Below are 27,450 nucleotides of genomic sequence, written 5' to 3'. Positions count from 1 at the left end.
AAATTTCAAACGATAACATATTTTTTATTTTTAAAACAAATAACAAGTCAGATTTTCATGTTCAACGCCAAATCGGACAAAAGAAAACTTAAATGAAAAACTAAAAAACGTAATATTTAATATAATGCTGCAAAACCTTTGTTTGCGACAATAGCTTGCAAGCGATTGGGAACTTTGTGCAGATATCTGTCTCTATGGAGTTCCAAGCTGCAAGTAATCCCTTTTTTAATTGGTTAAGTGTGCTATACCGGTTTTGGTAAACTCTCCTAGACAAAACTTCCCTCAGATTCTCTATAACGTTTATATCCGGGCTCTGGGCTGGCGATCAAAATGTCAGGGTAGCCAAATTGATCCAAATTGCCATTAATAAAATGTAAATGGCCAACTCCCGCACTCGACATGCAGCCCCAAACCATCACAGAACCTCCTCATGCTTAACAGTGCCTATGGTGTTATTTCATCAGTAAACAAATCATTTCAATAAGATGATATACAACCAACTAACATCATTCCCAAAGTCATCGGTTTTTAGCAAGTACTCTTCTGCGAATTTTATCCTAAACGCCTTGTTCTTGGGGCTAATATACGGCTTTTTCTGGGCAACTCGGTCATGCAAATCATATCGATGCAAAATATTGCGCACTGTGTTACCACACACATTCAATGACATTGTCAATGACATCCGCAGTTCCTTAGCCGTTTTAAAGGGATCAACCTGAATTTCCTTTATAATTGACCGCTCTTCTCTTGAGTTTAAACTCTTTCTTTTGCCCTCCTGGCTTTTGTTCATTAAACTTTCATCTTCCCGAAACCTTTTTATAATATCATGGACGGTAGATTTGCTTCTTCCGATCAGATCTGCTATTTCCCTGACGGTTTTGCCATCAAAATGTAGCTCTAAAACTATTTGCCGTGCCTCAACACCACTTTGCTTTCTACGTGGAGCCATTTCCCAAAATAATTTGTGCTACTGTCACTTATGAGCTTGAGAACATAACGAAATGAAATAAGCAAAAAAAAAAAAAAGCGAAAATCTTCGCCAAATAACGGATCTTTTTCTTGCCGTTTTCTTTTGTCCGATTTGGCGCTGAGCCTCAAAATCGGACTTATTTGTTTTAAAAAATAAAATATATATTTTAACCGTTTGTAAATTAAAAATATTTTTTTTTTGTTTTAGAAAGCTAAGGCATAATTATTTTAAGAAAAATATGAAAGCGTAAAAAACAAATTGAAATAAATGAATGGTCTTGTCCGATTTGGCGTTGGAGCCACTGTATATGTATGTGAAGTATGAAAATACTTTTATTTTAAACAATTACATATTAGTGGTAATCTTTAATATCTTAAAAATCATTTCTACAGACTAAGCGCCATCTATGGAATAAACGTAAGTAACTTGTATGGTTTGTATCCTTACTAAAACAAATTGAGCGTATCTGCTATGTGGGTATGTATAAAAAGGGTCTTTGCTCAATAAAGGATAATATGTTTTCGTCTTGACTAATATAGGGTTGAAATATATGTATATGCTAAACACGCAAAGGAAATATATTTTTTCCCTTTAAGGTTAAGGATATTTTGTGCGTGCCTTGACTAAGATAGTTTTAGGCTGCCCGTGAATATTTAATACTTTTGACGGTCTACAATGGGAAATCGACTCCGAATTAAAAATGGGTAAATTTGTGGGATTTATCCCAGACACAGCATATATGTCCAAACGCAGAGAATTACCATTTTTATTATCTTTAAAAAAGAAATGGTTGCAAAGTATACTAGGCCACAAAGCTTGGGAGTTCAAAGGGCAATTGAATATGCCACAATAATAATGGGAAAAATAAAAATTGCCCTTGTGTTCTAGGAAATGTAATAGTGTACTAAAATGACGTATGGTGTACAACGTACATCTGAAGGTAAATATTAAAAAAAAAAACAAGTAAGAAAACTAATAAAATGCACATTTAGTATGGCTACGATTTTAATTTCGATGTATTTAAAAATCTAAGATAAATATAAAACTCATTTAATTAAATACATAAATATTTTACAATTAAACTAATCAAGCTAATAAAAAATCACATTAAATACGGTTAAAACTTCAAATTAATTTATTTAAAAATATAAATTAAGTAAAGAACTTACATATATATATATATATATATTGTAAAATATTTACACTAAAGCTATACTAAACTTTCCTATCCTGAATACTTACTGAAATCCCACTATGGTAACTATAAACTGTTTCGAAAGCTCTAGCACTAATATTGTATATTCATGAGATAGATTTGAAAACGCCCAATCAATGTGCGAATCACAATTGGTTGAAGACGTTTTCAAATCCAAGCTAAGCTTCTAAAGCTTCTGCTAACTAAATCATCATATAAATTCCTAGCTGATTCAAATTTGTTCAAACACAAATTAAAATCTCCTAAAATTAGACAGTTTTCTGTCAAAAAGGGATATTGCCAAAATAGATTCTGAAATTCTGAATTAAACAATCGGACGGGATAAGACGGACTTTTATAACCAACTATGAAGCTTAACGATTTGTACCTAAACACGACGTACTCAAAGAGAGCAAGCCCTGGCTTTTATGAACAGTTATATCTTCTGCAGGTACAACTGGAAACAGCCTACGGTCAATGGAAACTTGCTAATTTTTCCTTTATTGAAAATTTCGAACTATTTTCTGTACGATGTGTACACTTTGAGCGAGCAAGAACTCCTACACTATCCTCTGGAAGTATCATCCATTAAACATTTGGAGCGTGGGATACATCGAAATCTATTTGCATCAAAATTCCTGCTGCCCCATTAACTAACCCATCCTAAGTATGGCGTTGACCGTAATCATATACTTGGCAGTTGTTTTTAAAAGGAAGGATTTACATAGACCCTGTGTTTCGGACGACCTAAAGCTACCCACGACATCTAAAATTCTTTCCCTACTTGCTGCATTTAAATGGGTAGCTTTAATAAAATCTTCGCCAACGGAAATAAATGGATCCGTTGCAATAGCGTTAAGCTTTATAGTATTATATGTATCTGTCGCCGCATTTGTGCTAAATAGATGAATTGCATCATCGGGAACATCCGATGGCTGGCAAATGCAGGATCTGATAGAGGTAATATCATCGAGTGTCATATTTCCCGATGCAGACGCAAAAATTAAATCCTCCCGTTGTCGCATTATTTCTGTGAGCTCAAAATACTTGGATTCGAAAATCTACCGCTCACCTACTGGTGACAACTGTCGTAGATCCCCAAATAGAGAAGTATTTTTGAAAATTTGTTTTAGATGGGAGTCTAACTTAGAGCCGTCCATAGATATCTTGGATCCTATAGGACGAAAACAAAGCTGGAAGCCTAATTATACGGACATTGGTTTTTTCTAACTTCTGATTCTCATCCCTTCCATTGATGTTTAAGACATTCAATCGCGGATCTATTTCTGGAGCATTTTGAAGCTCACTATCATCTAAGCTATTATCATTCCTACGGTTTGATTCGACTAACTCCTGATTATGGCGACAAAACGATTCGCAGTCTCTCCTAATAAGTTCTGCCTCCTCGTCTCTCCATGGGACATACAACATAACTAATTCTCTAAAGTATTGACTTCTCTCAGTATTATCTCCTATACCTAATAATACAGTGAGAACGTCTTTTTCTAACAAAACCACTTCCATTGCGACGTGCAAAAATTATTGATTCAGATGTTGGTGCTTCTGGGTCATCTAGATCTACTGACTCTTGGCGGGCTCCACCCTGCTGTTTGCTGAAAAGCTGAAAAATCAGCTAGACATATATTATCTAAAGCATCTGGGCGCTGAACATAATGCTCTAAGAGCCCTAATAAAAATATGTCTGTAGAGCCATCGGGTAAATTTTCTAACTGCTGTCTAGATTTAAGCATCCTAACCCGATGCTCTGGCAAGGAAGTATTGATATGTACTTCAGCGTTACTGCTTTCGGACAAATGCATACCTAAACAGCAGTAAACGGCTTCCTGGGCAGATATTTCAGTGCCCGAAATGAATTTGTGGCCTATGTGTTGTAACTTTTGTTTGATGGTTACATTGCCCCTACTAATCTCACTAACTGCTTCACGCATTAATTTTGAAATTCCTCTCTGGGACTTGTTAATATAATTAACGACGTAACTGCAACAAGTATAGGGATCTAATATGAACTGAATATCTATATTGGCTCGCTGCAGTTGGAGAAGATGTTTATTGTAAGCGTTAAGCTTAATTGCAGCGAATGATCGCTTTAAATATATCTTCGGCTTCTTGATGCTAGACCTAAGTGCATTAATATAGCACTCATAACTAAGGTTAAGTTGATTGTGGGAAGAAGTCCTGAATTTTTTGAAAATTCCTACGATGCTCATCTAAATTTTGAGCATCCTCTTCAAAAGGAAATAAAATTTCTGTTTGGGGCATAGGTGGGTATGGAATACCGAATCTACAAATTTTGTGTGCCCTAACTTCTCGCCTACATGAGTGGCCGTGATTGTGGATTTGGTATTCCAAATATGGAGCCACATCCAGGCAATCAGTATCAGTTGTGATAAACTGATCAATAAACGACTTTACTCTAGGAATGCTTGACTCATCAGATGAGTCAAACTTGGGGGTATCTTTCAGCCAAAACATCTGCTGGAACTCAACACTCCAATAATACTTTAAAACAAAATGCCTACCAAAAACACCATTTTCCTTCTTCATTAGCTTCAAAATCTGTCTATAGCGAAAGTCAAAATATCTAGCACAAGTCACAGGATCGGCTCTAATAAGACGGGCTTTATCGTTAAAGCTTAAGCAGCCTGCTGCATCTTCTGAAATTTCAGCTTTGTCTACATTTCTAGAAAGTATTACTAATAGCTCCGTCCACCTAGTTTCTGCTGCCGAAAATGTGATAAAAAAAAGGTCGGAAGACCAAACTGCCTGATCATAGCCATTACTTTCTTTTTCTCTGCTTCCCAGTGGGCAGGCGAAGTCCTAATGCCTTTTAAAACTCTATAGTTATCATCGTGGCGAACTAATTGATCTATATGTTCTTCATTAAGAGCGTTAGCTGCAGTGATACCGTGAGTGGCGCTGTGCTTACGTAACCAAATAGAAGTATTGTTTCTAATATTAATCATTTCTAACTTCTTATAGTTAAGAAATAATTTGTCTGTTCTACAACCTCTTCTATCAAAATTCCTAAGCTCTGATCTAACAATGGTTGTAATAGTTGTAAAACTTTCCTTACATTTCCTTTTTACGCCTGCAAAGATAGTTGGGAAGGCCAGCTCCTCTGAATCGCAATCTTCAATCATATCTAATGGACGCTGACCTTCTCCTGGAGCTATAACTATTCTTTGCATCGCAATATTTTCTACAGGGACATTTTCTAAAAGTGTTTCCTGACCTCCTGGGTTGATATCTTCTGACTCTCTACTGTTCTGCTCGTTTGTTGAGGCTTGAGCAAATCTTTGTACTAATTCTGATACTAAGTCCCTGTCTTCGGCTGATGCAACGAATGGAATTTCGTCAGACGAAAAGGAAGACAGCCACTGTTCATTAACAGTAACCTGGTGCTTCCTGTAAAGCTCAGTATCGACTAAAAATCGAATTGCATCAGCTACTTTTGATGGCCCAATGGTTTCAGTCATGAAATCATGACTGTATTCCATCCTACGCTTCAGGTGAATCTGTACTACCTCAGCTTCGCTAAACGCCCTTGGAAGGGCCGTTACAACAATGGCCACAGGAATAGGTACATTGACCACAGCTCCTTTTATAGCATTTTGGCAACCATATCCTAAAGACTTAATTATCATAAAAGGAAGGCGTGGGGAGATAAGCCTTTCCTCAAGCGGCGTTAAGCCCTTTAAGCTATCAGGAAGCTCTGGAAAGTCTAAGCTATTTATAATGGAAGCTTTAGGTTTTTTACCTAACTTGATACTATAACTACATGTCTTGCAAAAGTTATATTTATCGTTTTCGGTTGGAAAACGGGATGAAAGATATAAAATATCTGAGGCAACTTCTGTACTACACTTGCTTTCAATAGCCTCTCGAGAAATTTTTTCTACTTGGTGTGGAAACCATAAACCTTTGCAACAAATGCAGACCTGATCAGGTCCCTGTTTCACTGTACTATTAAAAGCTGTTATGAGATCCTGAAGAGTAATACTATTATTTTGAGATCTGCTTGCTGTAAAGGCATTAGAGCGTTCTATCCTGTTCCTAGCTGCGTTACGCCTATTCTCAGCTATTCTATTATTCACATTGTTGCGGTATTGGCTAACTCGCCGTGATACGCTTCTATTAGCGTCAAAAGCTTCCTGTCGTGCTTGAATGCGAGCACTTCGCCTTGCACTAGTATTTCGTGCTTGTTCAATGATCCTACGAATTGATCATCCCTAACCTGCGATCTTTGGCTTCTATCTCTTGCCCTTTCTAGAAGGCGCTGTCCAATGTCATTCCTACGGTGAGCTCGCCGTAGAGTGTCTCTTTCTTGTTCGTCTGCCCTATATACTGGGTCTTGTCTGCGTCTTGACCGACGCGAAGTGTCAGCCGATTGCTCCAGTCGCCTAACGGGAGAATTGGCTCGTCGAATCGCATGGTCTACTGTGTTCTGTTCTTGTTCGTTTGCCCGGTAGATCGGGTCTTGTCTGCGTCTTGACCGACGCGAAGTGTCAGCCGATTGCTCCAGTCGCCTAACGGGAGAATTGGCTCGCCGAATCGCATGGTCTATTGTGTTCTGTTCCTGTTCGTTTGCCCGGTAGATCGGGTCTTATCTGCGTTGCGAACGACGCGAAGTATCTTGTGTTTGCTCTAACTGTCTAGTCTGAGAGCTTGAGCGCAAATTAGCTCGAAAAAGAGTATTTTGGCTTCGATCAGAAAGTCTATTTAATATATTGTTCCTGTGAACTTGATTCCTCTGTCTATTTCTATTTCTTTCATTTTGACTGTATTCTTCATTTTCCCTACGCTCACGTAGAGACTCTAAATTAAGAGTCCTTTCCTGCTCCGAATATTCAGGATTGGACCTATTTAACAAATTTCTATTTCGTTGTCTCTGAGACCTAGCTGAAGCAGAAATTCTCTTTGTTCTAGGCATTTTTATATATTTTTTATAAATAATAAATATATATATATATATACTTTAAAAATTAAGTTACTTATAAATGATACTAATTATTTTCAATGCATATACAATACATTAAAATGTTGATTTATTTATATGTATATGTTTTAAAAATAATAATAATATATATATATTATTATTTATATATATGAAAACAATATTATATATTAAAATGATGATATATGGATATGTATATGTATATATTTAAAAAATAATAATATATACATATATATATATATATATATATATATATATATATATATATATATATATACACTGCGCGTCATCAGGTTAGCGCCCCCCTTTACACTCAAGCTCAAAGCTAAATAAAATCTAAACCAGCAGAGCTCCATCTTTGAAATTTTTTTACATTATACTCCATTTATTTCTCTTTAAAATACAAAAAGAATGGCTACTGTAACAATAAGGATTATTTTTTAATAATTTTTTTTTGTAAAATGTACAAAAAACATGTGACAAAAATTTGGTCATCAGATTAGCGCCCCCTGCGCTAAATTCAATTTATTTAAGTTAATTACCAAAAATAACACCTGTATTTTAAGCTATTGTTATATTTAAGTAATATTAGTAGTGCGTAGTGCCGTTTTTTGTTTGAAATTACTTAAAAAATTCGATTAGGAATGGAATTATAAAGTTGTTCAATATAATTCAAGGATATGGTTGATTAAGCGTGTTCAGTACCTTCGATTAACTCTGTCTTTGTACTATAATGCTTTCCGGACACATATACTTTCCTGACCAACCATCCCCAGACGTTTCCAATGATATTAAGGTCGAGTGAGTATGGTGGCCACTCCATGAGCTCAATTTTTTGGCCCTGAATCCAGGACTTCAGGGATCGGGCGGTCTGAATTGGGGCATTATCATGCTGGAAAATCTAATGCCGGTTTTCAGACAGGTTATAGAAATGCGGAACAGCAGTTTTAAACACGATATTATGGTCCTATGCGTTCATGCGCGATGTCAAAAATTGAAGCTTGCAAGTGCTGTAGTAAGATATTGATACCTACACAAATGCCACACCACCCCCCCGCCGCAGCGGCTTGGAAACCGTTCCAAATAATGTTCTTCTATGAGTAGGTCATGGATATAATAATTATAGCCATCAGTTCCTTCCAAATTCAATTTTTATCATCAGAAAAGCCAACATGCTGCCATTGGATAGGCCACGTCATGTTCGCCCGGCCAAAATTAATGCGTATTTCTTTTCTCAGCATATCGACTGGTGACTTTTTTTTACATTCTGTTTCTTTAAGTAATTAACTTTCTTAATTGCTCTTTAGACCGTTGATAAGCTCGTCTTAACACTGATTTTAACCCTAATCTTGGTGGTCGATTCGTGGGAATTCGAAGCTTCTCGAACTAATGCTCTTCTATTTCCTTCTGAAATCACTTGATTATTGCCGCTTATATAGTTTTTTCCATAGTTTTCCCTATTTGTAAGAAAATTGCCACTTAGTTTTGTGTTTTTTCCTGATTTTTCAGCAATTTTATGGTTGCATAGTCTAGATTCAAAGTATGCCTCAATCTTTGATTTTCAACCAAAGATAAAACTGTTTCTTTACCCATACTATAAATATATTGAATACTTTGAGCTTCACAAAAAATTTGGTGAGTGTAATTGCCAAAATAAGCAAGATAATTACAATTGCATTTGGGGGCGCTAATCTGATGACGCAAAATAAGTGCACACATTTTTTGCGAAAATAGAGCAGAATAGAAAATAAAACATAACGGGTTTTTACTCGCGCTTTTTTTTGGTATGAGAGACATCTCATATGATGATAATGAAATAAAAAAAAAACCAAGAAGTTACGTGCAATAGACAAAGAGAAAAACGTAAAAGAAAATGAGTGTAAGGGGGGGCGCTAACCTGATGACGCGAAGTGTATATATATATATATATATATATATATATATATATATATAAGTAAATAATATTAGATAAATATAAATTAATTATTTTAATATGATTAAAAGTCTTTAAAAAGACTGAGATAATTATATTATTAACTTGCCGAGATCAGAGTTGAATAATACGCGCCACTAATGAATCACGCAAAAGTCTCTTCTCTAAGGCACGCACACAAGGTTCATATGCAGTCAATATATATATATTTATGCACATTAACATACACTCAGCCGTTACGCGGCGTCCATTAGACTCTCACACAAAGTATATGTATATATATACAAATGAAAATGTGTAAATATATTCACTAACACATACATAAAATTTCGGCCGTTTGCTACGCGCCAAGCAGACAGCATTCACACCGACACGTCTTCGATTGCCGAAAAACTTCTAGCGAAACCGGTTAACTAATTCTTTTGCCAAAAACACGATCTTTTCTATATAACCGCCGTTTATTGTCACTCTTAACTGATCAGCCAAGTGAATTAATACAATGAACTCTTTAAATTATTATTATTTGTAAATAGATAAAAAAAAAAACGATAATTAACGCAAATAGATAGCTCGCAATAATTTGTTCTGCAATGGCAATCGTAGGCTACAGATTAATCGTTTTACAGTTTTAGTGCTGGACAGTGCCAAAAATCAATAAAACATATGTTTTTTATGTAAATGAACCCACAAAAGTAAAAAATAAACAGTCAGCCGATTAGATTTACAACTAATTTTATGCTTATTTTGTCGTCATATATAATAATTACGGACTTATTTTTCATTAGGGCTCAAAAAACAAAAGTAAATAAAATTTTTAAAAAGCGCGCCGATTACATCAAATCAATGCTAAAAAGGCTCATTTGAATAGTGATGATAGATATGTATATATTAGAACATATACACATGCATATGCAAGGGTGTATGTGTGTAGCGCTTGAAATTTCTTGTAAAAGCCGAAGTCATATGTGTACAATATACACATGCATACATATGTATGTGGATACAAGAATTTGCAGTGGAAGACAATGTTTTGTATATGTATGTATGTACATATGCATTTATGTGTACATACATACATATGTATGTATGTGTTGCCAAATCAAAAATAATAGATGACATGACGCTCTTCTACTAGTTGTTATAGGGAACATTATATTTAATGAAAATTAGTTTTGATTTAATAACAAAAATATTTTTTTCTGCTTACACATAAAAGAGCGGTTTCAGCTGTTTATTTAAAATTTTCGCTCGGCCGCGGGGTTCGAACTCGGAGCCCAATGTATAATAGCTCAACCATGTTAACCACTAGATCACCGGTATATAAAAATAATGACTGCATATATAATACTAAAGTAAAAGCTGAAAATTAAGCACTATTGAAATGCGATTACAATTTATTAAATTCTATATGTAAAGAGCGCATAAAAAACTGCGTAAGCGTTGCCATTTTTCTAGCGTTTAATTTATTTACTTCAAAGACTTTGACTTTATATTTGTTGGCTTTATATCTGTTAATTTAGTAAAAAATAAAAATCTAAAATATTTAATAAATTTCTTCATTTAGCTGCTATCCAAAATGTTGATTTGCATAAAAAAATTTTTTTCAAATTTGCCAAGGAAAACCAGAGCCGGATTCGAGCCCATGGTTCATGGTCCCGCGTATCAGATTTCTAATAAGAGCACCACAGCCCTACGAAGCATTTTTGTAGCAAAACTGAAATTAGTTGACTGCTGCAGCGCCATAAATAAATATTTTGAAATAAAGAAAGAACTGCGCGCTCTGGATTCGATCCTCAGACTTCTCGATCAAGTGTCACGCCGCTACTCACTACGCCACCTCACTACTAAAAGCTCTGTTGGCAAAACTCAAATAGATTCACTGCTGCAGCGCCATCTATAAAAACTTAAACAATCCAACAGATGGTGTGATTCTAAGAATGTTCTAGAAGAAAATTGAGTGTATGTGTGCACACGTATACGATATTGTTGTAGCTGCTGCACGTGCGTTTGTTAATTGGCCAAATATTTGATGATTTTTAATTCATTTAATGAAACTTTCAGCATATGATCTACATATTATATTGAATATTTGAGAAATTTAAAAAAATTAAAAATCATTCACGATTAGCTGTAGTGGCATCTGACTTGAACTTGAATGTTTTTATTCGATAAAAACATAACGGTATGATTTATCGAATTTTAAAAGCAAACTCGACATCCGCGCTGTATATAGGGTCATTTTAAAAAAAAATTGAAGTCTCTAGCTCTTATATCTTCGGAAATCGACGCGTTCAAACATACGGACAGACAGACAGACGGACAGGGCCAAATCGACTCAGCTCGTCACCCTGATCAAGAATATATATACTTTGTGGGGTCTGCCACGCCTCCTTCTGCCTGTTAAATACATTTCAACAAAACCATTATACCCTGATTTCCCATTTTCAATGGGTTCAGGGTATAAAAAGTTCATTTGAGGGCGCGACGGGGATCGCAACTTTTTCTCCAACTGAAGTCAGTGCACAGAGAAAACTACAACATTAAGCAGGCCATTGCGAACAATGTATTATTAAGACAATAATACAACATATTATTATACAAAATTCACTTTGTTATATAGTCTTAACCTTTTCTTTCAATATGCAAGAGATAGCTTTTTAGCTTCGTTCACTGCGCACGCGACGTGTTTTTATGTCTCTCTTTTGTTGCTATTCGTAGCGCGTGCGAATGGGATAGTGCAAATATGAGTTTACAGTTTTTTTTTTTTTTTTTTTTTTTTTTGCTATACAGAACTTATATATATATATATATTTTTTTTTTTTTTTTTTTGTATATTTATTTTAAGCGCTGAATCTGTACAATGCAAGTTTAGTACCTTAACAACACAATTAGATTATTTATATAGAACCTAACCTTCTGATGTATTCAGGAGGACTTACAAATATACATATATTTACAAGTATCCTTAAACTAAACTTATCTAATATTTTTGGCAAAACCCAAGCGTTTTAATCGCCTTAGTGGTCTCGCAGGAAGCAATCTTCTCGCTAGTCTGCTCCGGTGTCTAGCCAGTCTGTCACTATATCGGCTAGTGTGTCTCCCAATCTGTTCCTCCACAGTAAACAGTTTCAGATCTCGATGTAGAGTTGAGCCGCGCACATACCATGGGCAGTTTGTAATTTGCCGCAATACACGATTTTGCAGGACCTGTATGCGTTTAAAGTTTGATTTTGCGCATATTCCCCAAATCTGCACACCGTAGAGCCAAATTGGGGCTACACAGTGGACATAAACCGCTCTCTTAGCTCTGAGTGACATGGTGCTGCGTCTGTTGACCAGCCATCGCAGTTGTTGCATGCGTTGCCCACATCTCCTAGCCACTGCCTTAAGATGAGGACCAAATGTTAGACGCTTGTCAAGGGTGATGCCAAAGTACTTTGCCTGCGAAGGTTGATCAAGTGTTTCACCATCTAAACGTATAGGCGGGGTGTGTCTGATGAAGGTTTTTAGGGTGAAGCAAGTGTTGGTGGTCTTGCGTGGGTTGATCTTCATGTTCCATCTTTTGCACCATGCTACTAGTGTGTTTAGGTAGCTCTCCACTCCATTCGCAGCCTCAGTGGGACACTTTGAGCTGTAGAGCACCGCTATATCGTCTGCGTAAGTAGCGAGAAGGGCTTTGCCAGGATTCTCCATGTGGCGCACGCTAGGGGAGGGTAGGTCGGCCGTGTAAATGGAGTAAAGCAGCGGCCCTAATACGCTGCCCTGAGGAACTCCAGCTCTCATTTGGCAAGGAGTCGAGTATGTGTTCCGTACTCTGACAATAAATTGCCGACCCTCCAGATACGATCGTAGAATCCCGAAGTAAGGTGCTGGGAAGAGGTTTTTGATTTTGCTGAGGAGCCCTGTATGCCAGACCCTATCAAATGCTTGCTGCATATCGACAAAAACTGCGTTGCAGTATTCCATGTCATCAAATGCCTGAAGGATGTGCCTCGTCAACCGGTGAACCTGCTCCACAGTTCCGTGTCCTTTTCTAAAGCCAAACTGATGGTCCGGTAGGATATGACGTTCACTGATGATATTGCCAAGTCGATTAGCAATAAGTCTCTCCCATACTTTGGAAAGTGACGACAGCAGACTTATTGGGCGGTACGATTCTGGGTCATCCTCTGGCTTTCCTGGTTTGTGGATCATTACAATCGCTGCCATCTTCCATTGCTTAGGAAAGAATTCCACCCTCAGCATAGCATTAAATATTAAAGCTATGAAGATGATCGCCCGAGTAGGGAGGGCTTTTAGCGTTGCATTGCTCAGTCTGTCATAACCAGGTGCTTTCTTATTCGGCAAGGACTTTATGACTTCAGCAATTTCCTCAACCCTAACTGCCCTAATGGGTAAGGACATTTGTAGAGGTGTCTGTAGACTATCAGTGGTCTCTTCGATCTGATCAGCAGTGGCAAATTCATAGAGTTGAAAATTTCAAAAAAAAAAATTTTTTATTTTTGGCCTATGAAATCGTCCACTGTGCATAGTAGAGTTGGAGAATTATGGATTAGGGCTGCAAATCCATCGATGGAGTCTATCGATAGTATCGATGGATTTGAACTCTCAAGACATATCGATGGATTTTTTCATCCATCGATAATTTACTACTTGGAAGCGCGAAGAGACACATGTAAGTATTTTCTAATATTTTATTTTGTGATTAGCTTTTTTAACAATATTTTAATGAAATAATTTCGCAACGACTAGCTGCTCTTAAGGCCAAAAATGTAAATATTCTGTTGTTTATCAACTAAAACCAATGGTTGCTGGAGAACTAGATTTATCTATATATATAAAAGAAAGTTGTGTAAAAGTGAAGACTGCTTATAACTTGATTTGGGCTGAACCAATTTTCATGGTTTTTGATTTGTTGGATTTGTCTCCGCAACGAGTTTAGTATAGGGTCTTAAAAATACTGAAAAAATTTGCCGAATACTTGAAAAACGCGGTTTTTTCCCCAAATGTTCAAATTTTTTTTATACCCAGTAGGCTTGGTAACAGTGACAGTTTTGACAATAGTGTAGAAGTAAATAAACAAATGTAGTCAGTCAGTCTACGGCACAGCCTCAGGCGAACCTGACTATTCATAAAAAAGCACATTTGTTAAAAAAAATTTTTGAAAAACAATACGCATACGGACAAAAGCAAAATATCTCGAAAGTTCAGGTAGGTATTGTTGAATTTGTTTTTCTCAGACATTATTTTTGTAAATAATTTATATTTGTATTTCTCGACATTATTTTTGTAAATAATTTTTATTTATATTTCTCGATTTCTCGATATTTTATGTGGTTTTGTGCGATTGTGCATATTCAGTATTACTATTAATGAAAATGCCGCGTCCTAGAAGATCTAATCTTTCCCAGCGGACCCATAATGCAATTAGGCTACGGAATACCGCGAGTCAATTATCTGACGAAGAACGAGAAAGGCGCCGCGTTAGTACCCAGCAAAGAAGGGCCTTAATTCGTGCTTCTCAAAGAGAGGCAGCCCGTGAAACGGCAATAAGAAATGGTTCAAGGATTGATTTGAATCGAGCAGCGTTTCGATATGATTGTACCATTGACTACAGCTTGAATCGTTTAGTTTGCATTGGTCCAATGGACGTTGTTTGCCAGCATTGTGGCGCATTGAAGTTTGCTGGTGAAACGCCCGGTTTGTGCTGCCTTAGTGGTAAAGTGACATTGCCATTAGTGGTCTCGCCACCAGAGCCATTGCGTTCCCTGCTTTATGGCGAAACACTAGAATCAAGACATTTTCTAGCGAGCACTCAAAAATACAATGCCTGTTTCCAAATGACTTCATTTGGGGCGGAAATTATTGAAGAACACGGATATAATCCGACATTTAAGGTAATTTACGTTAAAAATTTTATTTTCTTATTTGGGATAATGTAGTTGGTTAGATTTCTGTAAAAAGTGTTTGTAAATCTAACTATAACTATGGCTTTGAATGTAAAGATTCAAGGCCAGATTTGCCATCGCATTGGATCATTGCAACCTATTGAAGATGAACAGCACAAATTCTTGCAAATATACTTCATGGGCAATATGGAAGAGCAACTTGATCGGCGCCAAGAAATCAACACTGCGATGAAAAGAGCAATTCTCCAAGATTTGCAGCAAATGCTTCATGAACATCATGCATTGGTCAAGTTGTTCAAGACCGCTTTAGAGCGCATGCCAAGAGATGACTATAAAATAGTAATCAGAGCAGATAAAAGACCAGCTGGAACACATGAACGCACATTTAATGCTCCAACAATCGATGAAGTGGCAATCCTGATTGTTGGTGAAAGCTTGGAAGCACGCGATATTGTGCTTACACGACGCAGTGCTGCGCAACTACAAAGAATATCTGAAACGCACCGTTCATATGACGCTTTACAATACCCGCTGATGTTTTGGCAAGGAGACGATGGATATCACTTTAATATCAAAATGATAAATCCATTGAATGGTAAGATCAATCATTGTTTTCATTTTAACTTTATATATACACTAGCAGTCCCAGCAAGCGTTGCATTGCCCTACCCTTATTTCTAGGTAAAAAATGATTAAAAGGTATGTTGTTCAGGTTGGGATACACTCTAATTAATTTATTAATCAGATTTTCATTCAAGCACCTTGTGGTAAACGACATTCTTCGTTTTTTGGTCAGGTGCAAGAACAAATAATGCGGATGGTTTGCCAACACGTGAGCATGCCACGTACAATTGACCATGAGAAAAACACGCATTTTCTAGATTGAGGCCACAAATAGTCAAAGATTGGCCCTGTGATTTGTTGATCGTCATGGCGAAGGCAAGACGAATCGGGAATTGAATTCGTTTAAACTCAAAGGGCATATCTGTTGGGATCATCGGAATCCTTGGAATAAGAACTTCCTCATCTTTAAATTTTCCTTTGAGTATCGACGCGTGAATAACATTGCTCAACAGTTTTCTTATTACTAAACGCGTTCCATTGCACAGTTTTGGTTGGTTTAAATTTCTAAGCATGATAACTACCGAGCCAACCTTCAGTTGTAAATTGTGCGGTGGTAAACCAGGCACATCCAAGGAGTTCAAAAATTCAGTTGGATAATTAGTGGCTTCATCTTCGTTTGTTACACAGTCGATAGATTTAAATGAATACAGAGTACCAACGATTTTATTTTGAATTATAAAATTAAGGTCATCCACATCTTTATTTTTAGCTGCCAAAATTGCTCGCTCACTTAACCATTTAGTATTTTTGTGGAAAGCAATGATATTCGGAAATACTTTGTTGATAAGCTCATCTTTTGAGGAGACGAAATTGCAAAAATTTTGAGGAAATGAAATCAAGCCACTCCTTTCGTCAACAGGAATACGGCCATTACCGATATTCAGCAACTGCTTCGAGAAATCATCAGCAGATAGATCGTTCAACAATGCAACTCTCATATTTACAGACAGTTGAAGTTTGGTTACATATCGCCACAGATTTGATGCTTTAAGGCAAGCGTTTATTTCGTCGGCAGCAGTAGATCTTGGAATTACTGGTAGTGTTTGTCAATTCCCGATTCGTCTTGCCTTCGCCATGACGATCAACAAATCACAGGGCCAATCTTTGACTATTTGTGGCCTCAATCTAGAAAATGCGTGTTTTTCTCATGGTCAATTGTACGTGGCATGCTCACGTGTTGGCAAACCATCCGCATTATTTGTTCTTGCACCTGACCAAAAAACGAAGAATGTCGTTTACCACAAGGTGCTTGAATGAAAATCTGATTAATAAATTAATTAGAGTGTATCCCAACCTGAACAACATACCTTTTAATCATTTTTTACCTAGAAATAAGGGTAGGGCAATGCAACGCTTGCTGGGACTGCTACTTTTTTATAAAATTAGTATAGAGTTAAAACCACCTTGTGAAATTTTGTTTTTTTTTTTTTTTTTAATGAAATAATTTAATTTTTATAGTTTTATAATTTTATATCAGAGGCATCTCAAAATGAAATCATGTACCTTTTATATATATATATATTTTTTTTTAAAATTAATTTTTAAGGCGAAACTGCTTTAAATATAACAAGAATAAAAACAGCTTGAAGCATATAAAAAAGAATTTAATTATTTGCATTGATTGACATATTTATCCATATGTAATAAAATATATATTTTATTAGATATACAACCAATCACATAAAGAACCGATTACTTTTGTATTTTATTTTTATACAAAATTGCACGAATCATTTACATACAATCAGTGTTGCCAGATTAGCTATTTAATAGCATTTTTAGCTATTTTTGAACCCTAAATGCTATGAAAATTTTGAAAATGCTATTAGCTATAAATTTAGCTATTTTACAAACGAATATTTTGAATTTGATTTTAGTATTTAAAGCAAAAAAAAAAACATTTTTCGATTAAGTCCCAAATTGTACGTAATGATCTGCGCGATACTACCACCACGACTTTGTCGTAATTATACCATCACTAGTTGTGAATTTATACCATCGCTAATTCTTCTTGCGCAGCAATGGCAAATGCTGCCATGATTATACCGTGCCTTCCAAATATTTAAAAATGATTCCAGTTAATCAAAAATATAATTCTGATGATGATTTGGATGTGGACCAAATTGTAACATTATTAAATAACATTTAAAAATAAAATTTAAAGTAAATGCATAATGCATAAAGGTTTCAGCTATTTTGTAAGCTATTTTAAAATTTGTTTAGCTATTTTCAGCTATTTTTTAGAGACGATTTTGCTATTTTTATGTCTCAAAACCTGGCAACACTGCATACAATGTGCTGGATGTATGATTGAAATTATTGAGAATTTCTGTATTTCTAAGAATTTCAAATTTTCGATGGAACTATCGATGGTTCATTCCATCGATGGAGAAATCTATCGAGGGGAGCATCTATCGATGGTTTTGCAGCCCTAGTATGGATAGTGGACGCGCCATCGATATCTGACGATTGTTTATTTTGAATAATCGATAGTTTATCCACCCGACCGTCGCTCTATTAAAATGGCTACTGCATAAGTATCGAATCACCCAAATATTCGGAAACAAATAATGAGTACTGAAATTTTTATTTTATTACTTAAAATAAGAATGTCTTACTTTCTTATTAAGAAATAGCTTACATATAAAAAATTGTTTTTCATTATTTTACATGTTTTATTGCATTTAGAATTTGTTTGCGGCCCAGCAACCAAAGCTGCCGGGCATTCCTAAAAATTCATTTTAGACTCATTAGAGTGCTCCTCTCCACGGAAATCTTTAGTAAAAGGCGAAAGATTTATTCGACAACTGAAGAGAAGCCAGAGTAAATAACCTCAAGCTTACTAGCTGACTCTACCTTACCTTAGAGTTAACCAATTGAGAATTATAAGAAACCTACTTTACCTGAGCAACCCCTAAAGTATGCCACATAAAGTGCCACATAGGGATTCAAGGTAAATGCATTTATAATTCTCAACTGATTTTAACTGTAGCTCAATAGAGTACTGAATATTTGACTGTGTAGAGTTATCGCTTCTCGGCCTTATGGCTAAGATCAAAGTGTAGTATCTGTTCTTATCAGCTTAACATCTGATAGTTTCTCCATTGGAGAACAACAAATGTTAAACTGATTTTTGGAATCAGACGGAGTGCTAGGGGCTTGCTCCACCTCTGTCGCGGGTTGGCCCGGTATTGCAGTACCGCCGGGATTTCGGCCCAATTTAATAATACATCCAGTTTGTTAATTAGGGAGTCACAAATCGTTTGTATTTAAAGAGAAGTTAAACGATTGATCTGATTCATAGAGCGAAATGCTTCTTGCTCATTCTAAGATTATTCAAAATATTGTACCACTCCAACCGGTCATTGTACCGACTCTAGTGCTGGTTTATTGTATCAAAGACAGTGTCTAGTTTCAGGTCTCTGTGCAGTATGGTGTTTCTAACAAACCACTCACATCCGGTAACCAATCTCGTGATTTTGTTCTGGGTGGTCTGAATACGACGAATTTGGCTATCGCAAGCCAGTCAGTCCCCAAATTTGGCACCCATATCTCCATTTTGGCGCTATAATCTGTTTGTAAATTGTCACCTTATTAGTGAGTGACAATTTACTGTGCGAGCAGAGAAGCCAATAATGCTTCTTCACAGCCGCTCGTAAGCGCATTGTAATCGCCGTAACGTGCCTGGAAAAGGTGAGCCTGCGATCCAGTATCACTCCTAGATATTTAGCATCATTCGCCTGCGGCACTGGATCACCCTCCAGGAGCACGGCTGGCGGCGTTCTCCGCCTCAGCGTATAGCAAACATTGACTGATTTGCTGTTGTTGATGGCAATACTCCATCGCCTTGCCCAGTCTGCAAATTTTGTTGCATTATCTTGGATGCCGTCAGCTGCATCGTATTCGCATCGGGATCTATATGTGATGCATACGTCATCTGCAAAGGTGGCCAGCAGGCTAATGTCAGGCTGTGGCATGTCGTGGCTATATAGGCAGTATAACAGCGGGCCAAGAACACTACCCTGTGTTACTCCAGCTGCAACATCATATTCTGTGGATAACGCCGTATGAAAGCGCACCGCGAATCGCCGTCTCTCGAGGTATGACCTGAGCAGTCCAAAATATGGCGCAGGAAGAGTCCGTTTGATTTTCAGCAGTATTCCGGCGTGCCACACTCGATCGAACGCCTCCCGGATGTCCAGATAGAGTGTGTTGCAGTACTCCTTGTTGTCGTATGCCGTTAGTATTTGGTCGGCAGCTCTATGAAGCTGCTCCACTGTGCTGTGACCAGCACGGAATCCAAATTGGTGCTCCGGGATAATTCTTCGAGCTTCCATAATCCTTACCAGCCGTACAGCAATAAGTCTTTCCAGCACCTTAGATATCGAAGAAAGAAAGAAAGAAAGAAGATGGTTCTCTCTCCGGCTTGCCCGGCTTGTGGATCATTGTGATTAATCCAAGTTTCCACTGGGGAGGGAAGTATTGCAGCCTTACTATAGCATTAGCATTACAGATGACGTCGTGTCCCAGCGCTTTTTTCGTGTTCAGGCTAGCAATAACTTCAGCAACCTCACTTGGGTCGAATGGCTCAATAGGCAGATCCATTTGTAGCGCTTGTGACAGCTGGTCATCAGTATCTTCGACTTCTTGCAGGCTGGCCAGATTAAATGACTGGAAGCGCTCGGCAAGGTGCCCAGCAAAAGCTCTGCTTGCTCCAAGTACGTCCGGCACCATGTCCCGTTACTGTTAGCTAGAGGCGCTTTCCTTGCGCAACGCCTTTTAATACCGCGCGTGGCCTTCCAGAGTGAGTGCGTTGCGTCACTAGCAACTCCAGTATTGGCAAGTCTCTCATCAAACCATGCAGAGTTGTGCTCAGCAAGTGCTCGACGGAGCCTACTCCCTGCTCTATTCTATATTATATCAATTTATATTATTTCATTTTCGGTTTTTTTTTTTTTTTTTTGACGCTTGTATTTTAAAAAAAGCGCTTCTTCTGTAGCTGCATGGCCTTTCTCAGTTGTTCTTCGGCCGATCCACTGCCATCAACCAGATTTATTGCATCTAGGGAACAAATGTAAAGATTAAATTTTGTAATTAAATCGGTAATGAATTAAATAATACTTACCAATTAATACGTCATAGAAAGCGCTCTCTTTCAAGGCAGCTTTGCCTTGAACGCCATCAAGATTGTATGCTAATTGTAGGTTTTTCAAAATTCCCCCAGCCATAATATGGGTCCTAATCGCATCAATCTGTAAACAAAGTATGAAATAGGATTTAAGAAACAATTGAAACAGTGTTTATACTAACATAAAGCTTTTGGTTTGTGTTGTTTATTTCCGTATTTATTTTCTTAAGGGCTTCTACGGTTTGTATAGGAAATTGTTTAGCCACTTTTTGTCCTTGTCCGTACTGCTTTGTAAGTCCTTTTAGATTGGCAGTCTGCTCGGAGGAAGCTTCTACAAGGATTTTTTCATGTGTTACTTTTCGGTCAGCTAAATTTTAATATATTTAAATTGAGTATATATATGTATGAATATTTAATTAACAGCTCATTAAATCATACTTATACCTCTTAAAGAATGAATTTCTTCTACAAAAATATCCAGTTTTTCCTGAACCACTTTCGTTTCGGCTGAAAAATAAGTAAATAAATTTATTAGATCGTGACACACTTACCACGTGACGAACGAACTTGTTCTGTTAGTTCAAGAACAAGTTGTTCAAGGCTTTTCAATATTTTAATTAAGTCAATCGCGCAGTCGTTCATGTTCGTTTTTCGTTCATGTTTTCTGCCGTTTCATGCATATAGTTTGTTGCTCGGTGGTTCGGCGTTCGCTTACCATAGGGTCAGTCAGGTAAGTACCCATGTAAGGACTAGTGGGGAAGGTAGTTCAACTATGGTCAATCGCCACCTCCAGTACTACAGGGTAGTAATATTCTTTGAACTCTTAAAGAGCGTGGTAAGGTTGATTCTATTCCTTAGCTTTGATTTTATTAGATTGCTTGACTAAAAACTCGTTCAATCTCTGCATTTGACCACGATAAGGATAATATTTCAATCGCGAAACTTACCAGCTCCAAATATCGGCGGTTGCCACCGGAGTCTTTATAAACATAAAGCTCATTCCAAAATTTGGCTGTATCGCTCACATTTCCCACGGAACTATGTGGATGTCTCTATATTGGCTTTCAATTATAGAAATGTTTGGCATATACTCCAATATTTCTGTAATATTGTTTTTTCAGAATTTCAAAATTATCTGGTAGCCTGATTATTTAAAACAAATTGAGTACATCATTAAGTAAATTATATTAATTACCTCTGTTTCAATTGCTTTATAAGCTCTATAAAAAATGTTGTGCAACTATTACGAAGTTCGTTTTCAAAATTTTTATCAACACTTAGTGATTTTAATATTTTCTCAAATTCATATCCCTTATACAAATCTATGTCAACAAATTTTTCAAAGTCATCCGTTGGCCAAATACCTATTTCCACATATGGCGGTATGATTCCAATTTTGAGCGAATTAATTGCCAATAGTAATCCTTGCGCGATTATTGTATTTGTATTATTGCTCTGGAAACAGTTATTTACTTTCTGTAAATTCGATAGAAATGGCTTCAGAAACAACAAATATAGAAGATTTTTTTCATCTTTGAACAACTAATGTAAGATGCTAGCTTCGTGACATCTTTCTTTGGTTTCCGCTAAAGCAAAATGCAGTTTAAGCTCTTCCCACTGGTCCACTACGCGCGTGACTGCTAGCTCTATAGACAGCCATCGAGTCTTCAGTGGAGTCTTTAAGAACATTAAAAGTATTGTCAGCTGATGCAACAAAATTATTAACAAATCAAACACAAATGGTTATTTTTAATAGCACATAAATAACACTATTAATATTAATATAACAAATTGTCCGTCTACATTTGGAAAACTAAAAAATCTTGACAATACTCACATATATGAATGTTAAAACAGAACAATAGTATGAAAAACTTTTACAGACAAGCATACCTTATCATCATTAATACATTCATATATTTTTATACCCTGAACCCATTGAAAATGGGAAATCAGGGTATAATGGTTTTGTTAAAAGTATGTAACAGGCAGAAGGAGGCGTGGCAGACCCCACAAAGTATATATATTCTTGATCAGGGCGACGAGCTGAGTTGATTTGGCCCTGTCCGTCTGTCCGTATGTATGAACAGACGGACAGGGCTATATCGATCAAGAATATATATACTTTGTGGGGTCTGCCACGCCTCCTTCTGCCTGTTACATACATTTCAACAAAACTATTATACCCAGATTTCCCATTGAAAATGGGTTCAGGGTAGTCACTGCTTGATAATACTTGTACATTTTGTTCTGTGTAGTCTAATGCGACCTGCAGTTCCGCCGTCAAAATTTTTTGTACATAAATTACCCAAGTGATCAATTTGAGCCAGAGCTGTGTGTTGTGCGACAAAAAGACACAATGCTGCTTCCTGCTCCAGCGTTTTAGTGGGCAAGCTAACAAAATCAATTTTGTTTTTTTGCTGGTAGCCGCCAGTAGCATTAATGTGTTTTTTTGTTATAGCATGTGCACGAAGATCACTTAACTTTGCGGTAATTGAACTTTTGCAATAGCTACAAAAGACTCTCCGCATATCCGTTTCATCCTTGCGTAACCAAGCCTTAAATTCATCGCTTTTTAGCCAAGCGTCGCGGCACTTTTGTTTATAATCTTTTGGCATTTTGGCATTTACTTGCATGTACATACATTCATTACGCGCGCTTTTAATGTAGAGATGATAAATTGCTTACAAATATTGCTTAAAAAATATCGGTAATTTGCTTACAAATATTGCTTAAGAATATCGATATTGAAAAGTTGCCACTTTTTCAGAAATTCTTAATAAATGTTGGCAAAAGTTAAAAAAGCGGAAAAAAAGCCAAAAATATTTCTTAAAAAGCCAGAATACCCGCTTCCCGTCATATTAAAATTTATCCCGCAATTGGTCTTCAAAAACAGCCAGATTTGACGGGAAAAAAGCGAAATTGGCAACCCTGGTGCAGTGTTGCCAACTTTTGTTGAGCAAAAAAAGCTGATGTTTTCAGTCTTTTTTTAAGGGCTTAATTTTATAAATAATTTATGATATCATCAATTTCGTGACAGCTTTTATCTTTGTCGTATGCCTCCATGGTGCCAATCATTTTAAAATATTTTTTGGGTAATTCGTAGTCATAGCAGCATTTGTTCTAGTCGAGAGTGCTCGACTAGATACTACTCTGAACCCAACTAATAAAAATGCCCATTTAGTATGGCTAAAATTGCCACCTCACTTCTGAAAGCTGCGCTGGCAAAACTCAAATAGATTCACTGCTGCAGCGCCATCTAGCAAAACTAAACCGAACTAACTGCTGATGTGATTCTAATAATCTGTTAGAATAACCAAACTTTTAAAAATATTTTGAAACAATTAAAAAAATTAACATCAGTTGAACCGATCGGGATTCGAACCGCGACTTCTGAATCGAGCGTCATGCAGCTAACACACCACGCCACCTTACTTCCGAAAGGAGCGCTGGCAAAATCAGCGTTTGCAAAAACTACTCTATAGCAGCAATAGCAATAAAAATTGTGCTATGCTCTCGCTACCGCTCTCATTTTTGACGAGAGCCGTAGCAGAGTTGTAGCCTAACAATAAAAAGTTTGTGCTCTGCTATGCTCTCAGTTTCGTCTCGTCAAAAACTACAGCAGTAGCGAGTAGCACAAAAACAACTGATGTGCTACGCTCTGCCGTAGCGGTAGCTGAAAACAGATAGCGAAAGCGATAGCTGAAAACAGCGAACGAGATGAAATCATAGCGAGATGAAAACGGAGCGAGATGAAAACAGAGCGAGATGAAAACAGAGCGAGATGAGAGTAAAACAAATGTGCGAGAGCGATATGAGCAGGGCTGTCATTTTAGATTTTTTGCCGTCAGATCTGGCAAATGGGAGCGATTTGAGCAGCCGCATTTTGTTTTGTGTTTATTTTTATACCCTGAACCCATTTTCAATGGGAAATCAGGGTATAATGGTTTTGTTGAAATGTATGTAACAGGGAGAAGGAGGCGTGGCAGACCCCACAAAGTATATATATTCTTGATCAGGGTGACGAGCTGAGTTGATTTGGCCCTGTCCGTCTGTCTGTCCGTCTGTCCGTCTGTCCGTCTGTCCGTATGTATGAACGCGTCGATTTCAGAAGATATAAGAGCTAGAGACTTCAATTTTTTTTTAAAATGTCCGTAATTACAGCGCGCATATCAAGTTTATCATTAAAAATCGATAACTCATCTCGATCTTTTTTTTATCGATAAAAAACCTTATCGAAACCCAGTTATAAAATTATATCTTCTACACCTTTATTGCTAGAGTCTCCAAATTTTTAATGTATGCTTATATGCAATTTATACAATTTCGGTTTTTGTTAAAATTTACCCCCCACCTCTAAATTCACCCCCTCACCCTCACTTTTGTAAAAAGCGTATTTCAAATACTAGAGACTTGTGCTTTGGCAATTACATGCATATTCATGTTATAATCATAATCTAAAAGTTTCATGAAGATCGTACGTCCATAAAAAAAGTTATTAAACAATTAAGTTCTCATAGTAAGCGCACACTGCAGCCCATGCGTGTTTATGCTTGTGTGTGTATATGTATGTAATTGTTTGTGTATGTGTGTGTGTGTGTGTGTGTGTGTGTGTGTGTGTGTGTGTATGTATGTATGTGTGTGTATGTATGCCTGTGTGCCTGCGTGCGTGTGTGTGTGTGTGTGTGTGTGCGTGTTTCTTGTGTAAGCTGAAAGACGCGAAAAATTATTGAAATAGCTATTACTCCAAGGGTTCAGGGGATCTCGTAGTCGAGCAGTCTCGAATAGAGCTTTCTTACTTGTTACTTCAATTTTTGATTGATGTCAAATTAACGTAGGGATAAATTGTGTAGTTACAGAAATCAAATAATAAAAAACATTTTTTCAGTTACTAAATTAGAAATTATACTCAAAATCTTTATTTATATTCATTTTCAAATAAAGACATTAAAAAAAAAAATAAAAAATTAAAAAAAAAACCTATTTCAGTAACGAAATTAGAAACTAAAGTAAATAAACATATACTAATCTTCATTTTCAAATAAACTTAAATTCTCTATAGCACTATCTAAATGATTCGAATTAAGCCTAACTAAAAGTATGTTCTCCAAAGTCTCATGACTTAATCGATTTCGATTATCGGACAGCACCAGTTTCAACGAGGAAAACGCTCTCTCTATTGTAACCTGCAATTGTAAAGAAATGTATATATTGTTTTTAGCTTTGTATTTTTGTATTTATTAAAACCGAAATACTTACTTGAGTTGGCGGTATAGCAAAACATACTTTGCTTAGGGCGTAAAGTTCGGGATCGGTTGACTTTTTGTATTTCCAGAAACATAAAACATCTGTATTCGCCTTCATCACTGGTAACTTTAGTGTTTCAATCTTTGCATGGACATTAGTTGACTCATTTGGAACAACCATACTGGCACTTAAAAAATCGTCTAACAGCTCGAAATTATTGTCTTTGGTGTGTCCAGCGTCTGTATCCAATGAATTATTTGAGTATGTCATACTTGGATTGGAACCGAAAATTTTAATTTTTTCCCACAATGTCTTTAAAAAATCGATTGCTCTTTCTTTTTGGGAATTATCTATAATATTATGGAATCTGGGGTCCAAATAAAGGCAAGCGTCGAAGCCCACGTTTGACACTAATGTTTTGGTTCGTGCTTCCATACTTTGAAGAAGATTGCTTGCAATTATAGAAATTAGTGAATCATTATTTGAAGAGTTTTTCGATAAAATCTGATTAGTGGCTAGTTTGCAAGTTAGCCAAACAGCATAAAAATTTCCATAATGCAACTGCTCTGCTTGGAACTGAACTATTGCCTTTTGTAGTGGAGCCATACTAGTGATATATGACTCCATAAAATCCCATAAAGCGTCATTTGCTTCAAAATTTTCTTCTTCTGTCTGATTTTCCACAGATTCGATTATATCCAATATACTTTTTGCGTTGTGAAGTTTTTTTAACCATGTTGAAGGTTGATCCCCATCTTGTAGCACAATCCAATTGAGGTAATTTAAAATTTTTAAGTTCAAATAAATCACGGTAGCCGTTTGAAGACTTTCGGATGTATTCTGTAAGGTTGCGGCATTGAAATAAACACTTCTTTATAACTGCGTGTTTGGTAACATCAAGTGCACAAAGCTGTGCAGTGTGGGCTGCACATCGGCATATTTGTATATCAGTCACAAACATGTTTTCATTTTTTTCAAAATTATGAATTTGTCTTATGTACTCAATATTCTTTTGCTCAATAAAAGTTTCGTCCAAATCTTCATCGCTTGTGTACATTTGTGACAAAATTTTTGAAGTCTTTAACATATTGGCCCCATTATCCGATGTTATTGATACGATTTGGCCCAGAGATATTTCGTACTTTTCTAAAACAGAAATAATTTCCTTAGCTAGATTTTTAGATTTGCTGGAGTCAGCTCCTTTAAGTTCCACCATGCCAAGAATTTGCGATTTTATTTCATTCTTGCTTATAAATTGTGCACTGATGCCAAAAATATTTCGCCCAAGCCGCGTTGCACTATCAATTTTTAAAGATAATAGGCGATTTTTACTCTCTTCTTTTATTTCGCGTCGAACATTCGCTGCAGCGTGTTTAAGAACAGACTTGCATTTGCTTCCATTCAATTTAAAATTTATTCCATGTTTTGCTTCAAGCCCTTGACATATGGGGTCAATTATATTGCGCATA

At 36.6% G+C, this 27,450-nt stretch overlaps 2 protein-coding genes and 2 non-coding genes across 5 annotated transcripts in view; 2 read left to right on the top strand and 2 right to left on the bottom strand.

Moving 5' to 3' along the window:
* The window catches only part of LOC6578020 (protein sickie), a 299,838-nt gene that overhangs the window by 63,983 nt on the left and 208,405 nt on the right, over positions 1–27,450 (top strand). The window lies entirely within an intron of this gene.
* LOC6578025 lies at positions 18,307–18,433 on the bottom strand. The gene has a single exon (XR_047585.2). It is a non-coding gene; the product is annotated as a U5 spliceosomal RNA (small nuclear RNA).
* LOC6578024 lies at positions 18,635–18,830 on the top strand. Its single transcript, XR_047584.2, has one exon. It is a non-coding gene; the product is annotated as a U2 spliceosomal RNA (small nuclear RNA).
* Positions 25,694–26,402, bottom strand: LOC122757326. Its single transcript, XM_044009152.1, has 2 exons — positions 25,994–26,402; positions 25,694–25,920 (listed from the first exon to the last, which is right to left on the bottom strand). The coding sequence occupies exons 1-2, from the start codon at positions 26,249–26,251 to the stop codon at positions 25,759–25,761; spliced, it is 420 nt and encodes a 139-aa protein (XP_043865087.1). The 5' UTR covers positions 26,252–26,402; the 3' UTR covers positions 25,694–25,758.

The sequence above is a fragment of the Drosophila mojavensis genome, unplaced genomic scaffold, assembly GCF_018153725.1.
Source record: "Drosophila mojavensis isolate 15081-1352.22 unplaced genomic scaffold, ASM1815372v1 contig_49, whole genome shotgun sequence".
NCBI classification, from domain to species: Eukaryota; Metazoa; Arthropoda; class Insecta; order Diptera; family Drosophilidae; genus Drosophila; species Drosophila mojavensis.
Note: the sequence above shows the minus strand (reverse complement) of the source record. Positions and strands in the feature narration are given on the sequence as shown.